This window comes from Pseudophryne corroboree, assembly GCF_028390025.1.
Source record: "Pseudophryne corroboree isolate aPseCor3 chromosome 3 unlocalized genomic scaffold, aPseCor3.hap2 SUPER_3_unloc_22, whole genome shotgun sequence".
In the NCBI taxonomy this organism is placed as follows: Eukaryota; Metazoa; Chordata; class Amphibia; order Anura; family Myobatrachidae; genus Pseudophryne; species Pseudophryne corroboree.
The window spans coordinates 702789-728982 of record NW_026967511.1 but is presented as its reverse complement, the minus strand read 5'-3'; the positions used below and the strand labels follow the sequence as shown (position 1 = coordinate 728982).

General features: G+C 47.8%; 1 protein-coding gene across 3 annotated transcripts in view; it reads right to left on the bottom strand.

The window, feature by feature from the left end:
• Positions 1-1909: 1909 nt before the first annotated feature.
• The window catches only part of LOC134983726 (zinc finger protein 605-like), a 52043-nt gene continuing 27758 nt past the window's right edge, over positions 1910-26194 (bottom strand). Inside the window, exons 6-7 of one of the 3 annotated variants that reach the window (XM_063949372.1) lie at positions 15954-16257; positions 1910-3748 (exon numbers count right to left, since the gene is read on the bottom strand). In XM_063949372.1, coding sequence (XP_063805442.1) covers positions 1974-3748; positions 15954-16257 — 2079 coding nt within the window. In that variant the 3' untranslated portion in view covers positions 1910-1973. The remainder of the gene's footprint in view (positions 3749-15953; positions 16258-26194) is intronic. The other 2 variants (XM_063949373.1, XM_063949374.1) reach the window with 2 other exon arrangements.

Sequence of the window (26194 nt, the reverse complement as noted above, 5' to 3'; positions counted from 1 at the left end):
TCACATACAAGTAAAAAAAAAACACAAAAACTGACAATTTATTTTAAACCAACAAATCATAAAACTATTATTTACACAGAAAGACACCCCCCGTAATATCATCCCACTATTTAAATGAGCTGTCAAAATAGGACATAGCCAAAATGGCACCAGAAATCTTTTACTTTTAAAATGCTTTATTTCATATCTTTAATACATATTTTTGGCTGTATTTTAAACTTAAAATATACTTTACTCTGTACAACAGCCTCTGGGGGTCATTCAGACCCAGCCGAAATAGCGGCCCGCAGCAGTTTGCTGGGTGTGGCACAATGCACATGCGCATCTGCCGTGCAGACACACATTGCGGTCACATCCCTGAGGGGTGAACACGTGCGGACTGGGGCCATTTTCCTGGGGGCTGTGTGATGTCACATCTGCGTTCATCTCTGATGAACGCCTATAAATATTACCAAGTGCACCTCATATCTCATCTTTTCCAAGTTACTACACGATGAGATCGGTAGCACTACTTTCAGGATTATTACACAGAACACACATAAAAGCTGACACAGCAAATAATAACACATACAAGGGATTAATTAGAAATAAGGAAGCATAATCATCAAGTCTAATTATCAACTGATTCAGTGCGGAACATATACACCTCTTTACTGACCCCAGCAGCCCCTGGTACTGCGGCCAACCGCCCTGTCTCCACCCCTACTGCCAGCCACCTAGCCTCCCCCCACTTTTGCCACCGCCCTGTCTCCCCACACTACTGCCACCTGCCGTTTTCCCCCACTACTGCCATCCACCCAGTATCTCACTAGTGAAATCCACCCTGTCTCCCCCTGCCACCATCTCCCCCCACTACTGCCACCCACCGTGTCTCCCCCCACTACTGCCACCCACCGTGTCTCCCCCCACTACTATCACCGCCCTGTCTCCTACCATCTGCCCTGTCTCCCCAACCGTCTCTCCTCACTACTGCCACCACCCTGTCTCCCCCCCACTACTGTCTCCCTTTCTGACACTTCAGCGCTGCTTGAGGACAATATTACCCACAGTGCCTCAGGCAACCCCCACAACAGCACTACTGTCACCCACCCTGTCTCCCCCGACATATCAGCACTGCTTGGGGATTTTTGGCACAGCTGGTAACAGGCCTTCATCTGCAGATGGAAGCAAGCAGGGAAGGAGGCAGAAGCTGCTTCTAGTACCACGGACCCTGGACATGTAGGGCTGGGAGAGTCAGTAAGATTATGTAATAGTCACCATCTTACAAGCAGCCGGTGAAGGAAGCAGAGAATGGGTGTTATGTGGCAGGAACGGGCTGGTTAGGTAACAGCCTGGCTGCTGCATTCTGTACAAGCTACAAGCGGTGCAATTCTTTTGCTGGGAGACCCAGGTAGAGGACATTGCAGTAGTCTATGTGTGATGATACAAGTACATGTATGACTGTAGGTAGATCTTCTGAGGGAAAGAAGTGCTGGAGTCTGGCTATGTTCCTCAGATGAGGATCTGATTGTGGCTGATACCTGATGTTCAAGTGTCACTCCACCATCCAGGACACCAAGATTCCGCACAGGATCAGCATTTTGTAACTCTGTACCCACAAGCGTAAGTCTGTTTGGTAGGTAAAGCTGAGCTGTAGCCCTGCCCTTTGTTGGTGAGCCTCTATCATAAGGACCTGTTTCACCAGGACTTAGTCACAGCCAACTGGCATCACCCACACCTGGAGCTCAGCTAGACATTCAGGATTGGTATTGTGTTCTCAGTACCCAGAGAAAAAGACAGGTCAGCTGTATAGCAGTGGTAGATGAGGGCATGACATCTGATTATTTCACCCTGTGGTAGCATGTATATTGCAAAAAGCATAGGAGATAGGATAAGAACCTTGAAGAGCAACACATGGGAATGATAAGTATACTCCAGAATATTAAAATGGTTCTTTACCTGAGTGATGTTTATTGTGTGCAACAAGAGCTGGTTTATTTCTCAAAGTATGAATATGGCCTCTCACCTGTGTGGCGTCCCTGATGTCTAACAAGGTGTGATTTCTGTGAAAAACATTTCCCACACTCAGAGCAAGAAAATGGCTTCTCACCTGTGTGACCTCTAAGATGTATAACAAGACCTGTTTTGTCTGCAAAACATTTCTCACACTCAGAACATGGAAAGGGCTTCTCACCTGTGTGACGTCGCTGATGTGTAATAAGATCTGATTTTCGTGTAAAATATTTCCCACACTCGGAGCAAGAAAATGGATTCTCCCCTGTGTGACTTCTCTGATGTATAACAAGATGTGACTTGCGTGCAAAACATTTCTCACACTCAGAACATGGAAATGGATTCTCACCTGTGTGACTTCTCTGATGTTTAACAAGATCTGATTTGTGTACAAAACATTTCTCACACTCAGAACATGGAAATGGTTTTCCACCTGTGTGACTTTGCTGATGTGTAACAAGTCGTGATTTCCGTGTAAAACATTTTCCACACTCAGAACATGGAAATGGCTTCTCACCTGTGTGAGTTCGCTGATGTGTAACAAGTTGTGATTTCCGTGTAAACCATTTCCCACACTCAGAACATGGAAATGGCCTCTCACCTGTGTGACTTCTCTGATGTTGAACAAGATCAGATTTCTGTGCAAAACATTTCCCACACTCAGAACATGGAAATGGCTTCTCACCTGTGTGAGTTCGCTGATGTGTAACAAGTTGTGATTTCCAGGAAAAACATTTCCTGCACTCAGAGCAAGAAAATGGCTTCTCACCTGTGTGACTTTTCTGATGTATAACAAGCTGTGATTTCCGTGCAAACCATTTCCCACACACAGAACATGGAAATGGCTTCTCACCTGTGTAACTTTGCTGATATGTAACAAGATATGATTTCCGTGTAAAACATTTCCCACACTCAGAACATGAAAATGGCTTCTCACCTGTGTGAGTTCGCTGATGTGTAACAAGTTGTGATTTCCAGGCAAAACATTTCCTGCACTCAGAACAAGAAAACGGCTTGTCACCTGTGTGACTTCTCTGATGTGCAACAATTTCTGATTTCCGTGCAAACCATTTCCCACACTCAGGGCATGGAAATGGCTTCTCACCTGTGTGACTTCTCTGATGTCTATCAAGTTGTGATTTCTGTGCAAAATATTTCCCACAATCAGAACATGGAAATGGTGATGTACCTGTGTGACTTGTCTTATGTGCATCAAGAGTTGTTTTGTATGTAAAACATTTCCCACACTCAGAACAGGAATATGGTTTCTCACCTGTATGTATTCTCTTATGTACTACAAGAAGTGATTTGAATGTAAAACTTTTCCCACAATCAGAACATATCAGTGGCTTGTCACCTGTGTGACTTCTCTGATGTGTAACAAGATTTGATTTCCGTGTAAAACATTTCCCACACTCAGAACATGGGAATGGTCTCTCACCTGCCTTACCTGTCTGATGGGAAATAAGCTTTGTGTTCTGTGTAATAAGTTTTGTGTTCTGTGTAAAACATGTGGCATCTATAGAACAGGGAAACTCTGTATCTACTCTCGGAGCTGTAACAGATGCACCAATATCAGAGTGATCAGGAGAACATTTCCCAGGATCAGAGGGATCAGCTGATAGAGCTGGATGTATAATTGTGGTAATGGGGTTAGCTCCTGGAGAATCCTGTCTACTGTCATTATCTTTTATGTCACAATCCGGGGATAACATTAGATGTCCTTCTGAGATATTCCTGCTTGTGTGTCCATCTGCTGGAAATAATAAGAATTTACTTACCGATAATTCTATTTCTCGGAGTCCGTAGTGGATGCTGGGGTTCCTGAAAGGACCATGGGGAATAGCGGCTCCGCAGGAGACAGGGCACAAAAGTAAAGCTTTTACAGGTCAGGTGGTGTGTACTGGCTCCTCCCCCCATGACCCTCCTCCAGACTCCAGTTAGGTACTGTGCCCGGACGAGCGTACACAATAAGGGAGGATTTTGAATCCCGGGTAAGACTCATACCAGCCACACCAATCACACCGTACAACTTGTGATCTAAACCCAGTTAACAGTATGATAACAGAGGAGCCTCTGAAAGATGGCTTCCTAAACAATAACCCGAATTAGTTAACAATAACTATGTACAAGTATTGCAGATAATCCGCACTTGGGATGGGCGCCCAGCATCCACTACGGACTCCGAGAAATAGAATTATCGGTAAGTAAATTCTTATTTTCTCTATCGTCCTAAGTGGATGCTGGGGTTCCAGAAAGGACCATGGGGATTATACCAAAGCTCCCAAACGGGCGGGAGAGTGCGGATGACTCTGCAGCACCGAATGAGAGAACTCCAGGTCCTCCTTTGCCAGGGTATCAAATTTGTAAAAATTTACAAACGTGTTCTCCCCTGACCACGTAGCTGCTCGGCAGAGTTGTAATGCCGAGACCCCTCGGGCAGCCGCCCAAGATGAGCCCACCTTCCTTGCGGAATGGGCCTTAACAGATTTAGGCTGTGGCAGGCCTGCCACAGAATGTACAAGTTGAATTTTGTTACAAATCCAACGAGCAATCGACTGCTTAGAAGCAGGTGCACCCAACTTGTTGGGTGCATACAGTATAAACAGCGAGTCAGATTTTCTGACTCCAGCCGTCCTTTAAATGTATATTTTTAAGGCTCTGACAACGTCCAACAACTTGGAGTCCTTCAAGTCGTCTGTAGCCGCAGGCACTACAATAGGCTGGTTCAGGTGAAACGCTGATACCACCTTAGGGAGAAAATGCGGACGCGTCCGCAGCTCTGCCCTATGTCGAATGGAAAATTAAATAAGGGCTTTTATAAAACAAAGCCGCCAGTTCAGATACTCTCCCGGCCGAAGCCAGGGCCAGTAACATAGTCACTTTCCATGTGAGATATTTCAAATCCACATTCTTTAGTGGTTCAAACCAATTGGATTTGAGGAAATCTAAAACTACATTTAGATCCCACGGTGCCACCTTAGGCACCACAGGAGGCTGTATATGCAGTACTCCTTTGATAAAAATCTGGACCTCAGGGACTGAGGCCAATTCTTTTTGGAAGAATATTGATAGGGCCGAAATTTGAACCTTAATAGATCCCAATTTGAGACCCATAGACAATCCTGATTGCAGGAAATGTAGGAAAACGACCCAGTTGAAATTCCTCCATCGGAGCACTCCGCTGCTCGCACCACGCAACATATTTTCGCCAAATAATTCGGCGATAATGCTTCGCGGTGACTTCCTTCCTTGCCTTTATCAAGGTAGGAATGACTTCTTCTGGAATGCCTTTTCCTTTTAGGATCTGGCATTCAAACGCCATGCCGTCAAACGCAGCCGCGGTAAGTCTTGAAAAAGACAAGTACCCTGCTGAAGCAGGTCCCTTCTCAGAAGTAGAGGCCACGGATCGTCCGTGACCATCTCTTGAAGTTCCGGGTACCAAGTCCTTCTTGGCCAATCCGGAGCCACTAGTCTTACTCCTCTTTGCCGTATAATCCTCAATACCTTTGGTATGAGAGGCAGAGGAGGAAACACATATACCGACTGGTACACCCAAGGTGTTACCAGCGCGTCCACAGCTATTGCCTGCGGATCTCTTGACCTGGCGCAATACCTGTCCAGTGTTTTGTTGAGGCGAGACGCCATCATGTCCACCATTGGTTTTACCCAACGGTTTAATAGCATGTGGAAAACTTCTGGATGAAGTCCCCACTCTCCCGGGTGAAGGTCGTGTCTGCTGAGGAAGTCTGCTTCCCAGTTGTCCACGCCCGGGATGAATACTGCTGACAGTGCTATCACGTGATTCTCCGCCCAGCGAAGGATCCTGGCAGTTTCTGCCATTGCCCTCCTGCTTCTTGTGCCGCCCTGTCTGTTTACATGGGCGACTGCCGTGATGTTGTCCGACTGGATCAACACCGGTCTTCCTTGAAGCAGAGGTTCCGCCTGGCTTAGAGCATTGTAGATTGCTCTTAGTTCCAGAATGCTTATGTGAAGAGACTTTTTCAGGCTCGACCACACTCCCTGGAAATTTCTTCCCTGTGTGACTGCTCCCCAGCCTCTCAGGCTGGCATCCGTGGTCACCAGGATCCAATCCTGCATGCCGAATCTGCGGCCCTCCAATAGATGAGCCTCCTGCAACCACCACAGAAGGGATACCCTTGTCCTCGGCGACAGGGTTATCCGCAGGTGCATCTGAAGATGCGACCCTGACCATTTGTCCAACAGATCCCTTTGCATGGAATCTGCCGAAAGGGATTGCTTCGTAAGAAGCTACCATTTTTTCCCAGGACTCTTGTGCATTGATGTACAGACACCTTTCCTGGTTTTAGGAGGTTCCTGACCAGGTCAGATAACTCCTTGGCTTTTTCTTCGGGAAGAAAAACCTTTTTCTGAACTGTGTCCAGAATCATCCCCAGGAACAGCAGACGAGTTGTCGGCATTAATTGGGATTTTGGAATATTCAGAATCCATCCGTGCTGCTTTAGCACCTCTTGAGATAGTGCTAAACCCATCTCTAGCTGTTCTCTGGACCTTGCCCTTATTAGGAGATCGTCCAAGTATGGGATAATTAATACGCCTTTTCTTCGAAGAAGAAATATTATCTCGGCCATTACCTTTGTAAAGACCCGAGGTGCCGTGGACAAACCAAACGGCAGCGTCTGAAACTGATAGTGACAGTTTTGTACAACGAACCTGAGGTACCCCTGGTGTGAGGGGTAATTGGAACGTGGAGATACGCATCCTTGATGTCCAAGGATACCATAAAGTCCCCTTCTTCCAGGTTCGCTATCACTGCTCTGAGTGACTCCATCTTGAACTTGAACTTCTTTATGTACAGGTTCAAGGACTTCAGATTTAGAATAGGCCTTACCGAGCCATCCGGCTTCGGTACCACAAAAAGAGTGGAATAATACCCCTTCCCTTGTTGTAGAAGAGGTACCTTGACTATCACCTGCTGAGAATACAGCTTGTGAATGGCTTCCAAAACCGTCTCCCTTTCTGAGGGGGACGTTGGTAAAGCAGACTTCAGGAAACGGCGAGGTGGCTCTGTCTCTAATTTCAACCTGTACCCCTGAGATATTATCTGCAGGATCCAGGGATTTACCTGCGAGTGAGCCCACTGCGCGCTGTAATTCTTGAGACGACCGCCTACCGCCCCCGAGTCCGCTTGCGAAGCCCCAGCGTCATGCTGAGGCTTTTGTAGAAGCCGGGGAGGGCTTCTGTTCCTGGGAAGGAGCTGCCGGTTGCTGTCTCTTCCCTCGTCCTCTGCCTCGTGGCAGATATGAATAGCCCTTTGCTGTCTTATTTTTAAAGGAACGAAAGGGCTGCGGTTGAAAGGTCGGTGCCTTTTTCTGTTGGGGAGTGACTTGAGGTAGAAAGGTGGATTTCCCGGCCGTAGCCGTGGCCACCAAATCCGATAGACCGACCCCAAATAACTCCTCTACGCATCGCCTGTCCACTGTCGTGTCCATAAAGCTCTTCTGGCCGAAATGGACATAGCACTTACCCGTGATGCCAGTGTGCAGATATCTCTCTGTGCATCACGCATATAAAGAAATGCATCCTTTATTTGTTCTAACGACAGTAAAATATTGTCCCTGTCCAGGGTATCAATATTTTCGATCAGGGACTCTGACCAAACTACCCCAGCACTGCACATCCAGGCAGTCGCAATAGCTGGTCGTAGTATAACACCTGCATGTGTGTATATACCTTTTTGGATATTTTCCATCCTCCTATCTGATGGATCTTTAAGTGCGGCCGTCTCAGGAGAGGGTAACGCCACTTGTTTTGATAAGCGTGTTAGCGCTTTGTCCACCCTAGGAGGTGTTTCCCAGCGCTCCCTAACCTCTGGCGGGAAAGGGTATAAAGCCAATAACTTCTTTGAAATTAGCAGTTTTTTATCGGGGCACCCCACGCTTCATCACACACGTCATTTAATTCTTCTGATTCGGTAAAAACTACTGGTAGTTTTTTCACACCCCACATAATACCCTGTTTAGTGGTACCTGTAGTATCAGCTAAATGTAACATCTCCTTTATTGCCAAAATCATATAACGTGTGGCCCTACTGGAAAATACGGTTGATTCGTCACCTTCACCACCGGAATCAGTGCCTGTGTCTGGGTCTGTGTCGACCGACTGAGGCAAGGGGCGTTTTACAGCCCCTGACGGTGTTTGAGGCGCCTGGACAGGCACTAATTGAGTGTCCGGCCGCCTCATGTCGGCAAACGACTGCTTAAGCGAGTTGACGCTATCCCGTAATTCCACAAATAAAGGCATCCATTCTGGTGTCGACCCCCTAGAAGGTGACATCCTCATATTTGGCAATTGCTCCGCCTCCACACCAATAACGTCCTCATACATGTCGACACACACGTACCGACACACAGCAGACACACAGGGAATGCTCTATACGAAGACAGGACCCACTAGCCCTTTGGGGAGACAGAGGGAGAGTCTGCCAGCACACACCAAAAAACGCTATATATGACAGGGATAGCCTTATGATTAAGTGCTCCCTTATAGCTGCTTTTATATTAATATATTGCCATTTATTTTGCCCCCCCTCTCTGTTATACCCTGTTTCTGTAGTGCAGTGCAGGGGAGAGACCTGGGAGCCTTCCTGACCAGCGGAGCTGTGACAGAAAATGGCGCCGTGTGCTGAGGAGATAGGCCCCGCCCCTTTTCCGGCGGGCTCGTCTCCCGCTATTTAGTACATTTAGGCAGGGGTAAATATCTCCATATAGCCTCTGGGGCTATATGTGAGGTATTTTTAGCCTTTTTAAAGGTTTTCATTTGCCTCCCAGGGCGCCCCCCCCCCAGCGCCCTGCACCCTCAGTGACTGCCGTGTGAAGTGTGCTGAGAGGAAAATGGCGCACAGCTGCAGTGCTGTGCGCTACCTTAAGAAGACTGCAGGAGTCTTCAGCCGCCGATTCTGGACCTCTTCTTGCTTCAGCATCTGTGAGGGGGCCGGCGGCGTGGCTCCGGTGACCATCCAGGCTGTACCTGTGATCGTCCCTCTGGAGCTTCATGTCCAGTAGCCAAGAAGCCAATCCATCCTGCACGCAGGTGAGTTCACTTCTTCTCCCCTCTGTCCCTCGTTGCAGTGATCCTGTTGCCAGCAGGAATCACTGTAAAATAAAAAACCTAAGCTAAACTCTCTAAGCAGCTCTTTATGAGAGCCACCTAGAATTGCACCCTTCTCGGCCGGGCACAAAAATCTAACTGGAGTCTGGAGGAGGGTCATGGGGGGAGGAGCCAGTACACACCACCTGACCTGTAAAAGCTTTACTTTTGTGCCCTGTCTCCTGCGGAGCCGCTATTCCCCATGGTCCTTTCAGGAACCCCAGCATCCACTTAGGACGATAGAGAAAAAACACATTATGGAAATGTGACATTTTCTGTAACAATATTAATCTTGTAAACAATAGGAGAAGACGACTCTCTGGGACACTTAATTGTAAATGTGTGTAATAAAACATAACTTTTAATGAAGGCTTCATAATATTGTGTCTCAGACTATCATTGTGTCCACCCTCCTGAGAACACTCACAATAACAAATATTATAATAAGACTTAGATATATCTCTCTCTTGTACTGGTAACTAACCATGAAGTATAAATGGAGATGTAGTCACTCGCCAAGTCCTATGTCAGCACCAATGTAAAACAATGGATGGGGAACATATCGTATGAATTGGAGATTCTAGATGAACAATAACATCAGTCGTATGAGCTAATGGATCAGAGAAATGTCTTCTAACGTTACTCCTGGAAGCATTGGTAAGGTAGCATTTCTTTATGTGTGTGCTCATACGCTGGTAAGCCTGTACATGTGTTACTCACCCTTATATAAGGTATATTGCTACAGCAGAGTAAGTGTGGAACCAGGTTTTTTACATGCAATACACCATATAATACCCTGTAATCATCATCATCTGCTAGGTTATAATCCACTTGTCACAGCTGAGATTGTCGGTGAACATGGACTAGTACTGGCCACTGGGTTCGGTCTTGAGTGCAGTGGACAGAATCAGGCTGGCTTAGTGAATGATCTGCTTATCCAGACGTGGCAGTCAGGCATATAGTCTATGAGGAAAGGTGACCAGCTATGGGTACTGGAACACTGGTGATGGGAGCCACCAGTGCAATGGGTAGCTGGGTTGTCACCTAATGGAGAGTCACGTGAGGACTGGTGGGCTGACGGAATCCTGGGAGAACCAGGAATGCAGGACATTTACAGATCACTGGCTGGAACCGGTGTGATGGCTGTAGACGTAGCTGAGGACAACAGTAATGACTGTAGACGAAGCCGAGGACGTCGGCAATATTTGTACACGAAGGTGAGGATGTCAGCAACACGGGTTTCCAGATGCTGGGCAGCTGAGGTTGCGCAATGGGGATTCCATATTCTGTGCAGTGTCGACAGTGTCTTGTCAAAGAGGGTCCCTTCAGCCAATCAGGGAGCGCCACGTCGTGGCACTCTCCTGATTGGCTGTGCGCTCCTGTAGTGTTTTTGAGGCACTGAAGATACAATGTAGCGCATAGGCGCTCCATTTTATCCAATGGTGGGAACCTTGCGGTCAGTGGTTGAGGTTACTCGCGGTCAACCGCTGACCGGAGTCAAGGGGGGTCCCAGCAGTCAGGGAAAGAGGTCCCATGTGTAAACATGGGACCCCTTTCAGTGCGTGGTTCGGCTTTTTCGGTTTGTTTTTTTGCCAAGTACGTGGATTACAAAGAGGACAGAAGCTACACTGGATTGTGTGTGTATAATTTTTTTCTCAGGTACCCCGTGGAGTCCACATGGAGAAGTGGACCGAGCCTCGTGTGAACATAGGTAAGTATGTATGTATGTATGTATGTAAGAAAGTTTTACTGTCACGGTGTGTGTGTCCTGTTTTTTGTTGGGTATTTTTTTTGTATTAGTACTACAGGTACCAGCGAACCCGTTTCCCCCCGCATGCTGGTACTTGTGGTTCTCCAAGTACCTGCTTGCGGGGGAGGCTTGCTGGGACTTGTAGTACTGCTACAAAAAACAATATTCTATTTTTTTCACAAGGCTATCAGCCGCCCTTGGATGGGGGGGGGGGGGGGAGACAGCCTCGGGCTTCACCCCTGGCCCTTGGGTGGCTGGAGGGGGGGGGACCCCTTGATTTAAGGGGTTCCCACTCCTCCAGGGTACCCCGGCCAGGGGTGACTAGTTAGTGATTTAATGCCAGGACCAAGATAAAAAAGTGTCCCCCGGCTGTGGCATTATCTCTCTGACTAGTGAAGCCCGGTGCTGGTTCCAAAAATACGGGGGACCCCTACGCTTTTTGTTCCCTGATATTTTTGGCACCAGGACCAGGCACAGAGCCTGGTGCTGGTTGATCAAATATGGGGGAACCCCTGGGGACCCCACTCAATTTCTTTCAGATTTTAAAACAATTTAAACACTATTTTAAGGTACACAATGAAGCCCTGCACGGATCTCACAAATCCGTCCGGGATTCCTTGTGTTTTGTCAGGCAGTGTTTTACTCATCACTCCCGTAAAACACTGCCTGACATTACGAATCACATCAACATCGGAAAATACGAATTTGGAAAAGTCGGCAGCTTAGTGAATGACCGTATCAGGATTCAAAAAGTTGCAGTAAAATGCCCCCGATACCATTCGGGATCAAACACCCTTAAAAACGGCAAAAACACTTAATCCTGTTCATATTTCTGGACATTCAGTCTCAGTCATCCTGAAGGCTATCGCGGAATCCGAGCAAAGGGTTCTTAATATGTTTGGAGTAGAGACTGTTGCAGTAACTGGTTCTCCTGTGGGGTCCACCTGCCCGCCGGTACTGCTACCCTCGGAACCTTTGGGGGAGCTTGTATCTGTGGTGCCTGCCGCTCCGCTACAGTCGATGCTTAATGCTGGAGGTTCCTCCGACGAACGCATTGTGAACAAAATGGGGGAGTTGCGGATTCTTCCTGCACATATTCACCGTTATTTGCAGTGGGTGATGGCGCGTGGGATGTCGGTGACTGCCTCCGTCTCATCGTTGGTGACTGTATGGACCTCCATTGCAATTTTCTTTGAGGCTCCGCAGTGTGACCTCCTTGATAATGGGGGAGAACGGTATTGTATCATTTCGCAGTTAATTGTGATGTTTGGGAGAGGGATGGTTCTCCATTCTACATTTACCATGGAACTGTGGCCTATCCTCTTATCTATCTGGCTAATGCTGTGCGGGATCGTTGCTGGCTCCACTACCTTCCTGACTACTGCTCGTGTACCGCTAAATGACTTGATTCCAGAGTGGGCTTATCCTCCGGACTGATTTTCTTTCTTTCCAAGTCTGTATAATACCTCACTGGTTACCGGGTCCTTGGCTGTGTTCTATTTTATTGTTGATACTTTCTTAAATACTATGTTCTATTCTGTTTTTTGTATGTCTTACCACTGATATAATTTTGTTATTTGATGGTTCTAAGATATGTTTTATTTGACCATCGCTTATTTAAGGGTTACATATCCATATATACTGTTGTATCTGTAGGGTGCTACCAGTTACTGTTCGGCCATATTTCTTTTTTTATTTTTATTTGCCCCAGTCACTTATTTTTTCATTTATCCTGGTATTAGGGAAGGGAGGGAGGGGGGTGTTAGACAGTTAGGTCATGTAGTTTAATGGGGGGTGGGGGGATTTGGGGATCCAGATATACCTAGGTTGGGGATAGGGTGGCCAATCCCGGGATCGGGATCGGCGGGATCCCGGGATTTAGGGCCAAAAATGGCCGGGATTCAATCCCGGGATTGGAAGCTCCAATCCCGGGGATTGAGGGATCAGCGTTGAGCGTCCACAGGACGCTCAGACACTGCCCGGCTTCCTCCTTCCGGGTCCCAAGCGCAGCGTGAAAGGTCACGCTGCGCTATCAGAAGCCGTCAGCAGCGATGAACAGACGATCCCCTCCCGCCCGCCCTCGGTATATGGTATGTTATATGTGCGGGGTGGGCGGGGCGGGGTGGGGCGAGGGGGCGGCCACCTATCTAAAAGCCAATCCCGGGTATCCCGGGAATCCCGGGATTGGCCATTTTTCAATCCCGATCCCCGGGATTGAAAAAATGGCCCGGGATTGGCTTCCCTAGTTGGGGATAGGCTATACAGGGTGGGGGGTTTTGAGGTGGTTTGTTTTGGGGGGGGGGGTTATTTTTTATTTTTCTGTATTGTAGGGATTTTTGTTTTATCTCTATGAGCAGCAGAGGTCTTAGGATTTTAATTATTTCTTATCTTTTTCTGTATACTCAGGCAGGTGTTTTATCTATAGTTTGCAGTGCCAATACTTTTGTATTTTTCTACGCCTCATGGGTCAGTCTTTTTTTATTTTATCATTTTATCCTCAATGTGTGAGCTCACATGGCGCCTGTGGGCTCTTACTCTTACTGCTTATTGCTATAATGTGGGGCGTATTGTATATCCTGTACTATTAGACGTGTACTGCAGTTGTATTCTGTGTCTCCTGCCTGACCGTACTTCTGCTTGCATCCTGCATACTTTACTATACCTGCCGGTATTGTTTGTTTTATATGTATCCTTTTTTTTTTTTTTCATATTATTCTTTTTGGGATGTTCATTTAAAACTTTCAATAAAAAATACGCAATTTAAAAAACGGCAAAAACACAAATCTTTGTAAATATACCCCCTGGTCTTTTACGAGGACAGAGCGGAGCTCAGTACTAGGCAGCAGTTCCTGCCGAAGGCTGTCTCTGCGTTCCACTTGAATCGGCCAATTGTAGTCCTGTCCAGTTCTGGCACTTCTACCACTCCGCAGGCATTGGATGCTGTGCGAGCCTTGAAGATTTATATCAAAAGGACGGCTCGGATAAGAAAGCCTGATTCCTTGTTTGTGCTTTATGATGCGCAGAAAAAGGGTTGCCCTGCTTCCAAGCAGTCCATTGCTCGTTGGCTTAGGTTGACTATACAACAGGCCTATGTGTCAGGAGCATTAACTGTTCCATAGTCTCTGAAGGCCCACTCTACAAGATCAGTGGGCTCTTCCTGGGCGGCTGCCCATGGTGTCTCGGCTTTGCAACTATGCCGAGTTGCTACCTGGTCGGGGAAGAATACCTTTCTAAAGTTCTACAAGTTTGATACCCTGGCCAAAGAAGATACCCAGTTTGGGCAGGTGGTGCTGCAGACGTCTCCGCACATTCCCACCTGTTCAGGAAGCTTTGGGACATCCCCATCGTACTAAGTCCCCAATATAACTTATAGATGTTAGAGAAAATGGGATTTTAATACCTATCGGTAAATAATTTTCTCGTAGTCCATAAGGGATATTGGGTGCCCGCCTCAGTGGGTCGACTTTTCAGCAGGTTTTCTCTTATATAATTACCTGTTCAGCTGTTGCTGTTTTGTTACCAGCCGTTTCTGGTTGTTTTAGGTTATTGGTGTGCTGGTGTATAAATCTCACCACTCATTGTTATGTTCCTTCTCAAGTATGTTCATTCTCCTGAGGGCACAGTTTCACCTATACTGGCTGTAGGAGGGGACATAGAGGAGAGGAGCCAGCACACCCAGTTGAAGATATTTAAAGTGCACCAGCTCCTTTGGACCCTGTCTATACACCATTGTAAAAAGTCCCCAATATCCATTATGGACTACGAGAAAAGGATTTGCCGGTAGGTATTAAAATCCAATTTTTTACTAGTACCACACTGGTATTTATTGGTAACACACAGTGACACGATGTGAGGGGGAGAGCAGGAGTATAATAGAGGCTGATTGCTCCTGATGTATGAGATACACCAGAGAGTGTGGGGAGGAGACTGGTCAGATCTCTGGGCTGGTAACACACAGTGACATGATGTGAGGAGGAGAGCAGGAGTATAATAGGGGCTGATGGATCCTGATGTATGAGATACACCAGAGAGTATGGGGAGGAGACTGGTGAGATCTCTGGGCTGGTAACACACAGTGACATGATGTGAGGGGAGAGCAGGAGTATAATGGGGGCTGATGGCTCCTGATGTATGAGATACACCAGAGAGTGTGGGGAGGAGACTGGTCAGATCTCTGGGTTGGTAACACAGTGACATGATGTGAGGGGAGAGCAGGAGTATAATAGGGGCTGATGGCTCCTGATGCATGAGATACACCAGAGAGTGTGGGGAGGAGACTGGTCAGATCTCTGGGCTGGAACACACAGTGACACGATGTGAGGGAGAGAGCAGGAGTATAATAGAGGCTGATGGCTCCTGATGTATGAGATACACCAGAGTGTGGGGAGGAGACTGGTCAGATCTCTGGGCTGGTAACACACAGTGACATGATGTGAGGGGGAGAGCAGGAGTATAATAGGGGCTGATGGCTCCTGATGTATGAGATACACCAGAGAGTGTGGGGAGGAGACTGGTCAGATCTCTGGGCTGGTAACACACAGTGACATGATGTGAGGAGGAGAGCAGGAGTATAATAGGGGCTGATGGCTCCTGATGTATGAGATACACCAGAGAGTATGGGGAGGAGACTGGTCAGATCTCTGGGCTGGTAACACACAGTGACATGATGTGAGGGGGAGAGCAGGAGTATAATAGGGTCTGATGGCTCCTGATGTATGAGATACACCAGAGAGTGTGGGGAGGAGACTGGTCAGATCTCTGGGCTGGTAACACACAGTGACATGATGTGAGGGGGAGAGCAGGAGTATAATAGGGGCTGATGGCTCCTGATGTATGAGATACACCAGAGAGTGTGGGGAGGAGACTGGTCAGATCTCTGGGCTGGTAATACACAGTGACATGATGTGAGGGGAAGAGCAGGAGTATAATAGGGGCTGATTGCTCCCGACTCCCCCACTGGGCAGATACATCTTCCTCATTAGTCTGTACTGACAGAGGAGGGTGTAGGATAGGAGATTGCTGTAGTGACAGAGCAAGGAGAATATGTGACTATATTCTGTAATATGTGTTTATTACTAACCTGTGCTGATATCTGTAGGGATCTCCTCCTCCTTACACTGCTGATCACCCCTCACATACGTCTCTTCTTCTCCCTTTGTATCTTCTGCCTTTATATCAGTCACATACGTCTCTTCTTCTCCCTCTATATCTTCTGCCTTTAGATCAGTCATATACGTCTCTTCTTCTCCCTCTATATCTTCTGCCTTTATATCAGTCACATACGTCTCTTCTTCTCCCATAATATCTTCTGCCTTTATATCAGTCACATACGTCTCTTCTTCTCCCATGATATCTTCTGTTTTAATATCAGACAGACGTTCTAGCTAAAAGAAAACAGGAATGTAATGCCTACCGGTAATTCATTTTCTCGTAGTCCATAGTAGATACTGGGAATTTAAGATTACCATGGGGTATAGATCGGGTCCACTGGAGCCTGGCACTTTAAGAAATGAATAGTGTGTACGGGCTCTTCCCCTCTATGCCCCTTCCAGCAGACTCAGTCTAGAGGAGACGGACATACTTGGAGAAGGATATAACACAAAACAGCGGTGAGGTAACGAACCAGCACACAACAATAACAAAGATAGCAGAGCTAACGAGAACAGAGGAAGGCAACAGCAAGCCCAACCAAGAACACTTACAACCATGTAAGCAGGAAACAAAGCACTGAGGCGGGCGCCCAGTATCCACTACGGACTACGAGAAAAGGAATTACCGGTAGGTATTATATTCCTATTTTCTCTAACGTCCTAGTGTATACTGGGAATTGAAGATTACCATGGGGCCGTCCCAAAGCTCCTAGAATGGGTGGGAGAGTGCCCAGACCCCTGCAAAACCGCCTGACCAAACTGAAGGTTATCCTTGGCTAAGGTGTCGAACCTGTAGAACTTTACAAACGTGTTCGAACCAGACCAAGTAGCTGCCCAGCACAACTGTAAGGATGAGACACCCCAGGCAGCCACCCAGGAAGAACCCACTGATCTTGTGGAGTGGGCCTGAACAGAACTCGGCAGCGGCAGAGCTGCTGAAGTACAGGCTTGCTGAATAGTCAATTTGAGCCAACGAACAATGGACTGCTTGGAGGCAGGGCAACCAATATTTGTACCATCATAAAGGACGAAAAGCAACTTCCTGTGACGAGCAGTCCTTCTGATGTAAATCCTCAAAGCCCTCACTACATCCAGGGACTTTGGAGCAATGGAAGTTTCAGATAATACTGGAACCACAATTGGTTGGTTTAAGTGAAAGGCCGACACTACTTTCGGCAAAAACTGTGGGTGAGTTCTGAGCTCTGCCCTATCCTCATGAAATATCAAGTACGGGCTCTTATAGGATAAGGCCCCCCAATTTCGACACCCGTCGAGCAGAAGCTAAGGCCAGTAACATAACAGTCTTCCACGTTAGATATTTCAAGTCTACCATGTTTAAGGGTTCAAACCAGTCCGACTGGAGAAAGGTCAAGACCACATTGAGGTCCCACGGAGCCGTGGGAGGAACAAAGGGTGGCTGAATGTGCCTAACCCCCTTTAGAAAGGTTTGTACTTCAGGAAGTACCGCCATTTGATTCAGGAAGATAGAGAGCCGAAATCTGAACTTTGATGGAGCCTAAGCATAAGCCCTTATCCACACCTGCTTGCAGGAACAATAGAAAACGGCCCAGACGAAATTCCACACGGGAATATTTTCAACCCTCGCACCAAGAAACATATTTCTTCCAAATATGGTGGTAATGTTTGGATGTAACCACCTTATAGGCCTGGATCATAGTGGTAATAACCTTGGATGGGAGACCCTTTCTGGTTAAAATCTCCTTCTCAACTTCCAAGCCGTGAAACGTAGCTGCTGTAAGTCTGCATAGACAAACGGTCCTTGTTCAAGGAGGTCCTCCAGTAGACGCAATGGCCAGGGTTCCTCCAGAGATAAGGTCAGGAGGTCTGCATACCAGGCTCGTCGAGGCCAATCTGGGGCAATTAGAATTGCCTGAACTCTTTCCTTTTTAGAACTCTTGTAATGAGGGGAAATGGAGGAAACAGGTACACAAACTAGCAAGTCTACTCTTTCGTCAGAGCGTCCACCGTTGAGATGAGAAGCCATCAGGTCAATTAGCAAACAGCCCCACCGGTGAACCAATTGTTGGAACACCTGAGGGTGAAAGCCCAAATCCCCCGGATGAAGGTCGTGCCTGCTGAGGAAGTCTTCTTCCCAGTTGTCCACTCCTGGAATGAATATGGCTGAGATGGCGCTTGCGTTGGCTTCCGCCCAGAGGAGTATCCTTGACACCTTTCGCATTGCAACCCTGCTTCTTGTTACTCCCTGTCGGTTGATGTACGCCACCACCGTGGCGTTGTTCGTCTGCACCTGGATGGCTTGATTCCAAGGAGACAGGAGGCCTGCAGAAGAGCATTGTAAATTGCCCTGAGTTCCAGGACATTTATGGGAAGTGCAAATTACTGACTCGACCACTTCCCCTGGAACTGGGCCCCGTGTCACAGAACCCCAACCCGACACTGGCATCCTTTGTCAGTAGGGTCCAAGACTGGGTACTGAAAGACCGACCCTCCACAAGGTGGGAGACTTGTAGCCACCATAACAGGGAGATCTGTGCTTTTGGCGAAAAAGTTATACTCTGGTGCATGTGCCGGTGAGAACCTGACCACTTGTCCAGCAGATCCAGCTGGAACAGACGCACATGAAACCTGCCATACTGTATTGCTTCATAGGAGGCTACCAACTTGCCCAGCAAGTGAATGCATAGATGGATCGCGATCTTGTGGGGTGTGAGCACCGAGCGGATCATAGCCTGGCTAGTCAAGGCATTGTCCATCAGAAAAGAATACCTTCTGAGATACCGTGTACGGGATCATGCCCAGGAACTGAATTCTCTGAAATGGTTCCAGGTGAGACTTCTGGAAATTTAGGATCCATCCATGGTCCATAAGCAGGCGAGTTGTCAAGTCAATGCTGTGTAGCAGCTGTTCCCTGGACACCGCCTTTATCAGGAGATCGTCCAAGTACGGGACTATGTTGACTCCCATCCTGCGCAATTGCATCATCATCTCCATCATGACTTTTGTGAATACCCTTGGAGCTGTGGAGAAAGCAAACGGTAAGGCCTGGAAGTGGTGATCCAGTACAGCGAACCGAAGGTAAGCCTGATGAGGCGGCCATATTGGGATATGAAGGTATGCATCCTTGATATCCAGAGAAACCAGGAACTGCCCCTCCTCCAGACTGGAGATCACTGCCCTTAGGGATTCCATCTTGGATTTGAACACACAAAGATACGGGTTCAGGGATTTCAGGTTCAAGATTGGTCGTACTGAGCCGTCCAGCTTCGGAACCACAAAGAAACTTGAGTAAAATCCGTTTGTGTGCAGCGGAGGAAGTACTGGAACAATAACTCCTGTGGAAAGCAGTTTTTGAATGGCTTTTTGCAAGATAAGTCTTGCTACAGGTGAAGCTGGTAAGGCCGACTTGAAGAATCTGAGAGGAGATAGTTCAAGAAATTCCAGCTGGTATCCTTGGATTATGAGCTCCCTCACTCAAAGATCCCGGCAGGACTTTGTCCACATATGGGCAAAGTGTTGAAGTCGAGCACCTACCTGGAAGTCACCCTACTGCTGGGGCCAACCGTGACGAGGAGGGCTTCGTGGATGAGAATCCGGAGGCCTGATCCAGAGTACCAGCAGTAGCTGGTTTACGGGACTTACCACGGGTTCCTTTAGCAGCACTGGGCGCTCCTCTGGCTCTGCCTCTGAATTCTGCCACATGAAAGGACTGCAGAGAGGGCCCAGGTCAGGGTCGTCTAGCAGGAGGTGCAGCAGACGGCAAATAGGTAGACTTACCTGCCGTCGCCTGAGCTATCCACTTGTTTAGTTCTTCTCCAAACAAGGCATCCCCTGTAAAGGGAAGGTTCTGAACACCCCTTTTGGAATCAGCATCTGGTGACCATTGTCGCAGCCACAGGGCTTGCAGGCCGAAACCGCCATAGCCGTGGTGCGGTCATTAATGAGACATAATTCCTTGACTGCCTCACTCGTAAAGTTTGCAACATCTTGGATATGCTGCAGTAGCGTAATCTCATCCTGAGGTAGGGAGTCAAACCCATTTATTATATTATCGGACCATTTAACAATGGCCCTAGAGATCCAGCCGCAAGCAATAGTGGGGCGTTGTGCTACGCCCACTGCAGTATAGACTGATTTGAGTATAGTCTCAATTTTGCGGTCAGCTGGATCCTTGAGGGACATAGCCACGGGTACAGGCAGTACAATTTTACGTGACAACCTGGACACTGAAGTATCCACGGACGGGGGATTCTCCCGGAGTTTCCTATCCTTCGGTCGGAAAGGAAAGAAATGTAGTAACCTTTCTGGAGTTTGGAATTTCTTGTCATGATTGACCCACGCCTCTTTAGAGAGTGATTTTAATTCCTTTGATATAGGAAATGTGGCAGAGGATTTTGGTTTCACATTAAAAGGAGATTTATGGTAAGACTTACAATTGTTAAATCTCTTTCTGCGAGGTACACTGGTTTCCACAGGGAATAACATTGGGGTGTAGAGTTGGATCTTGATCAGAGGCACCAACAGGCTAAAGCTTTGACTGTTCCCAGGATTCCCCGCACCGCCTCTTCTATAGCCCCGCCTCCAGGCACTGGAGCTCAGTTTCGCTAACCAGTCCAATGCAGTAGCAGGTAAGATAGACGGTAGATGTTAGTCACATAGAACCACATTCTCATGACAGGAGAAGTGACTAGCGGCTAATGCCATACAAACCCAAAGAAGCTAAGTGTGTCAGGGTGGGCGCCCTGTGGAACCCAGTGTACCTCGCAGGAAGAGATTTAACAATGGTAAATCTTACCATAAATCTCATTTTCTGCTGCGGGGTACACTGGTATTCCACAGGGAATACATCGGGGATGTCCGAAAGCAGTTCCTCAAGGGAGGGAACGCACTGGAGCGGGCACAAGAACCCGGCGTTCAAAGGAAGCATCCTGGGAGGTGGAAGTATCGAAGGCATAGAACCTGATGAACGTGTTCACTGAGGACCACGTAGCCGCCTTGCACAATTGTTCAGCGGACGCACCACGGCGGGCCTCCCAAGAAGGTTCAACAGACCAAATAGAATGGGCCTTGATAGCAGCAGGAACTGGGAGTCCAGCCTGCGTATAAGCTTGTGCAATTACCATTGTAATCCATCTGGCCAAAGTTTGCTTATTCGCAGGCCAGCCACGTTTGTGAAAACCAAAAAGTACATAAAGGGAATCTGACCTCCTGATAGAGGCAGCCCTTTCCACATATATACGGAGAGGCCATACCACATCCAAAGATCGCTCTTTGGAGGACAATTCAGAAGAGATAAAGGCCGGAACCACAATCTCTTGGTTAAGGTGAAAAGATGACACCACCTTAGGTAAATAACCTGGGCGAGTTCTAAGAACTGCCCGGTCACGGTGAAAAATCAGAAAGGGTGGACGACAGGACAAAGCGCTCAAGTCCGACACCCTCCTATCAGAGGCAATAGCCAAGAGAAAAATTACCTTAAGCGCAAGGCATTTAAGGTCCACTGACTCAAGAGGTTCAAACGGAGACTCTTGAAGGGCATTCAGAACAACAGACAGATCCCATGGAGCCACAGGAGGGACATAAGGAGACTGAATCCGTAACACACCCTGAGTGAAAGTATGAACGTCAGGAAGAGACAAAATTTTCCTCTGAAACCACACCGACAAGGCAGGAATATGAACCTTGAGGGAGGTTAAACGAAAGCCTAAGTCCAGGCCCTGTTGCAGAATCGGCAAAAGATTGGCAGTGCTGAACATGTATGCATCATAGTTCTTACTGGCACACCAGGTGAAGTAAGAATTCCAGACTCTATAATAAATCCGAGCTGAAGCCAGTTTACGGGCTTTCAACATAGTGTGAATGACCGCCTCAGAGAAACTTTTGCTCTTAGGAGTGATGCTTCAAAAGCCAGTCTAGCCAGGTCCGGGTAGACACAAGGGCCCTAAACGAGGGTCTGGGTGTTGAGAAAGCAGAAGAGGACGCTCTATCGATAGACCCCGCAGGTCTGAGAACCAGTGCCTCTGGGCCACGCTGGAGCGACTAGTAGTAGTATTCCTCCTCCTTCTTGCTTGAACTTTCCATAGTACCCCGGGCAGGAGTGACACCGGAGGGAACATGTAGGGCAGCCAAAAGTTCCATGGAATTGCCAGTGCGTCCACAATCGCAGCGTGAGGATCCCTTCTTCTTGATCCGAAGACCGGAACTTTGTGATGGCGTCGAGATGCCATCAGGTCTACATCTAGTAGGCCCCACTTGTCCAACAGGAGTTGAAAGGCTTCCTGATAAAGACTCCACTCTCTGGCGTGCACGTGCTGACGACTGACGAAATCCGCTTCCCAGTTGAGGACTCCCGGAATGAACACTGCCAATATTGCTGGAAGATGGCGTTCCGCCCAACGGAGGATTTTTGACACTTCCATCATTGCCATGCGGTTTCGAGTGCCGCCTTGATGATTTAAGTAAGTCACCCTGGTGGCGTTGTCTGACTGTACTTGAACAGGCCTGTTCTGTATTAAAGGCAGGGCAAGAGTCAAGGCATTGAACACTGCCCTCAATTCCAGAATGTTTATTGGGAGGAGAGACTCCTCCTTGGTCCACCGACCCTGGAGAGAGTGTTGCTCCAACACCGCGCTCCAACCCCTCAGACTGGCGTCTGTTGTCTGAAGGACCCAGTTGGGAATCCAGAAGGGACGGCTCCTGGTCAACTGCTGGTCCTGTAGCTACCAGCTCAGTGACAGACACGTCTCTGGAGTCAAAGAGATAATTTGAGACCTGATCCGATGAGGCAGACCGTCCCACTTGGAAAGGATTAACTTCTGTAGAGGGCGGGAATGCAATTGAGCGTACTCTACCATGTCGAAAGCAGACACCATGAGGCCCAGTACTTGCATCGCAGAGTGTATCAACACTCTTGGGCGAGAGAGGAAGTATCTGATCCTGTTCTGAAGTTTCAGGACTTTCTCTGGAGACAGAAACAGTCTTTGGCTGTGCGTGTCCAGTGCCCCCATGTGCACCATGCTCCGAGCAGGGACCAGCAAGGACTTCTTCCAGTTTATGGGCTTATAGGAAGCATACTGTCAGTTGTAGAGATGACTGAGGAGGACATCTTGGGAGTTCGCCAGGATTAGCAGGTCGTCCAGATACGGCAGGATCCTTATTCCCTGACGACGGAGATAAGCCGTCATCACAGCCATACTTGGTGAAGATCCGAGGAGCTGTGGCCAGTCCAAACGGCAGAGCCTGGAATTGATAGTGAAGGTTGCCAATAGCAAACTGCAGATACTGCTGATGTGACATGGCAATGGGTATATGCAGATAGGCATCCTGTATATCCAGGGATTCCATATGATCTCCAGGTTCCATGGCCAGTACAATTGAGGGCAATGTTTCCATACGGAACTTGGACACTCTCACCAATTTGTTCAGTGATTTGAGGTTGAGTATAGGCCGGAAAGACCCATTGGGTTTCGGGACTAGAAACAGGGTCGAGTAGTATCCTCCGCCTCTCTGGGACAGTGCCGGTCCAGCACTATCACTCTTGTATCCAGGAGGGAACGCACAACCAGGTGTAGAGCTTGCGCCTTCAACGGGTCCGAAGGGATAACTGCTGTTCGGAACTGCCGAGTGGGACGTCTCTTGAAAGAGACTGCGTACCCGTGAGAGACAGAATGTGGTAAGACTACTTTAGCTGCCTTCTGACGTTTGAATTTATTAGGTTTCTTAGACACAGTAGTGGGATCTACATCGTCATCATCATAAATTTGTAGAATCTGCTTAATAGCCTCCACTAGGTCAGGGACATCAACTTGCGTTGTAGTTTCCTCATCAGAAGCAGCTGTATCAGTGTCTGACAGATCAGCATATTCTCCATCCTCATCAGAATTATCATCTGAGATATTAGTGGATTGTGAGGAGGAAGCGGCCCGCTTAGATGACCCCTTGACCACAGAGGGACGTGGGGTAGATTTTTGTCTAACCGAAGACTGATTCAGTTGTTGTGTCTGGGTAGACAGAGTATCCGCCCAGGGCAGATTTACCATAGGGACAACATGTGGCTGCAATGGCACAGGAGGTCCCATAGGGGGTGAGTCACAAGCGTATTAAGCATATTTGAGAACGCCGCCCAAGGTGGCTCCTGATTGGTTGCAGGAGCTGCGGGCTGACTGGGAGATGCATGGCACATATTACACAGACCATCATTCGAAACTTTCCCCTCAGGAAAATCCCTGGTGCATGCGCTGCATGATACAGGAGCGTCTGCGGATTTCCCGCCCTTTGTGTTAGATATATTCAGTGACTGTAACCGCAGAGCATATACAGCCAGAGTACAATACCTGCATAAAAATCCCCTAGTATGTGACTGCGCACACAGTACACAACACCAGCGTCTCAGTCCAGTACTATGTGACTGCGCACACAGTACACAACATCAGTGAATAAGTCCGGTATGATGTGACTGCGCACACAGGGGGTAATTCCAAGTTGATCGCAGCAGGATTTTTGATAGCAATTGGGCAAAACCATGTGCACTGCAGGGGAGGCAGATATAACATGTGCAGAGAGAGTTAGATTTGGGTGGGGTGTGTTCAATCTGCAATCTAATTTGCAGTGTAAAAATAAAGCAGCCAGTATTTACCCTGCACAGAAACAAAATAACCCACCCAAATCTTACTTTCTCTACACATGTTATATCTGCCTCCCCTGCAGTGCACATGGTTTTGCCCAATTGCTATCAAAAATCCTGCTGCGATCAGCTTGGAATTCCCCCCATAGTACACAACACCAGCGTCTCAGTCCAGTATGATGTGACTGCGCACACAGTACACAACACCAGCGTCTCAGTCCGGTATTGTGACTGCGTACACAGTACACAACACCAGCGAATAAGTCCGGTACTATGTGACTACGCACACAGTACACAACACCAGCGTCTCAGTCCGGTACTATGTGACGGCGTACACAGTACACAACACCAGCGTCTCAGTCCGGTACTATGTGACTGCATACACAGTACACAACACCAGCGTCTCAGTCCGGTACTATGTGACTGCATACACAGTACACAACACCAGCGTCTCAGTCCGGTACTATGTGACTGCGTACACAGTACACAACACCAGCATCTCAATTCGTTATTTTGTGACTGTGCACACAGTACACAACACCAGCGAATAAGTCTGGTATTATGTGACTGCGCACACAGTACACAACACCAGCGAATAAGTCCGGTATTATGTAACTGCGCACACAGTACACAACACCAGCATCTCAGTCCGGTACTATGTGACTGCGTACACAGCACACAACACCAGCGTCTCAGTCTGGTACTATGTGACTGAGTACACAGTAGAATACACGTTAATCGGTAAATACTGTGACGCATTATATATGATACCCTGACGCACCAAGTCCCTTAGGGTACAGAATACAGTGATAGCTACAGCTGGGATACACTGAAAGTGAAATCCACACAGCAGATACAGGCACACACAGTCACAGTGACAATGCAGATATTTATTTTAGTCAGACCGATAAAACTGCACTGGACTAGTATATATATATATATATATAATAAGAATTTACTTACCGATAATTCTATTTCTCGTAGTCCGTAGTGGATGCTGGGGACTCCGTCAGGACCATGGGGAATAGCGGCTCCGCAGGAGACAGGGCACAAAAATAAAGCTTTAGGATTAGGTGGTGTGTACTGGCTCCTCCCCCTATGACCCTCCTCCAAGCCTCAGTTAGGATACTGTGCCCGGACGAGCGTACACAATAAGGAAGGATATTGAATCCCGGGTAAGACTCATACCAGCCACACCAATCACACCGTATAACTTGTGATCTGAACCCAGTTAACAGTATGACAAACGTAGGAGCCTCTGAACAGACGGCTCACAACAATAACAACCCGAATTTGTTTGTAACAATAACTATGTACAAGTATTGCAGACAATCCGCACTTGGGATGGGCGCCCAGCATCCACTACGGACTACGAGAAATAGAATTATCGGTAAGTAAATTCTTATTTTCTCTAACGTCCTAAGTGGATGCTGGGGACTCCGTCAGGACCATGGGGATTATACCAAAGCTCCCAAACGGGCGGGAGAGTGCGGATGACTCTGCAGCACCGAATGAGAGAACTCAAGGTCCTCCTCAGCCAGGGTATCAAATTTGTAGAATTTTGCAAAC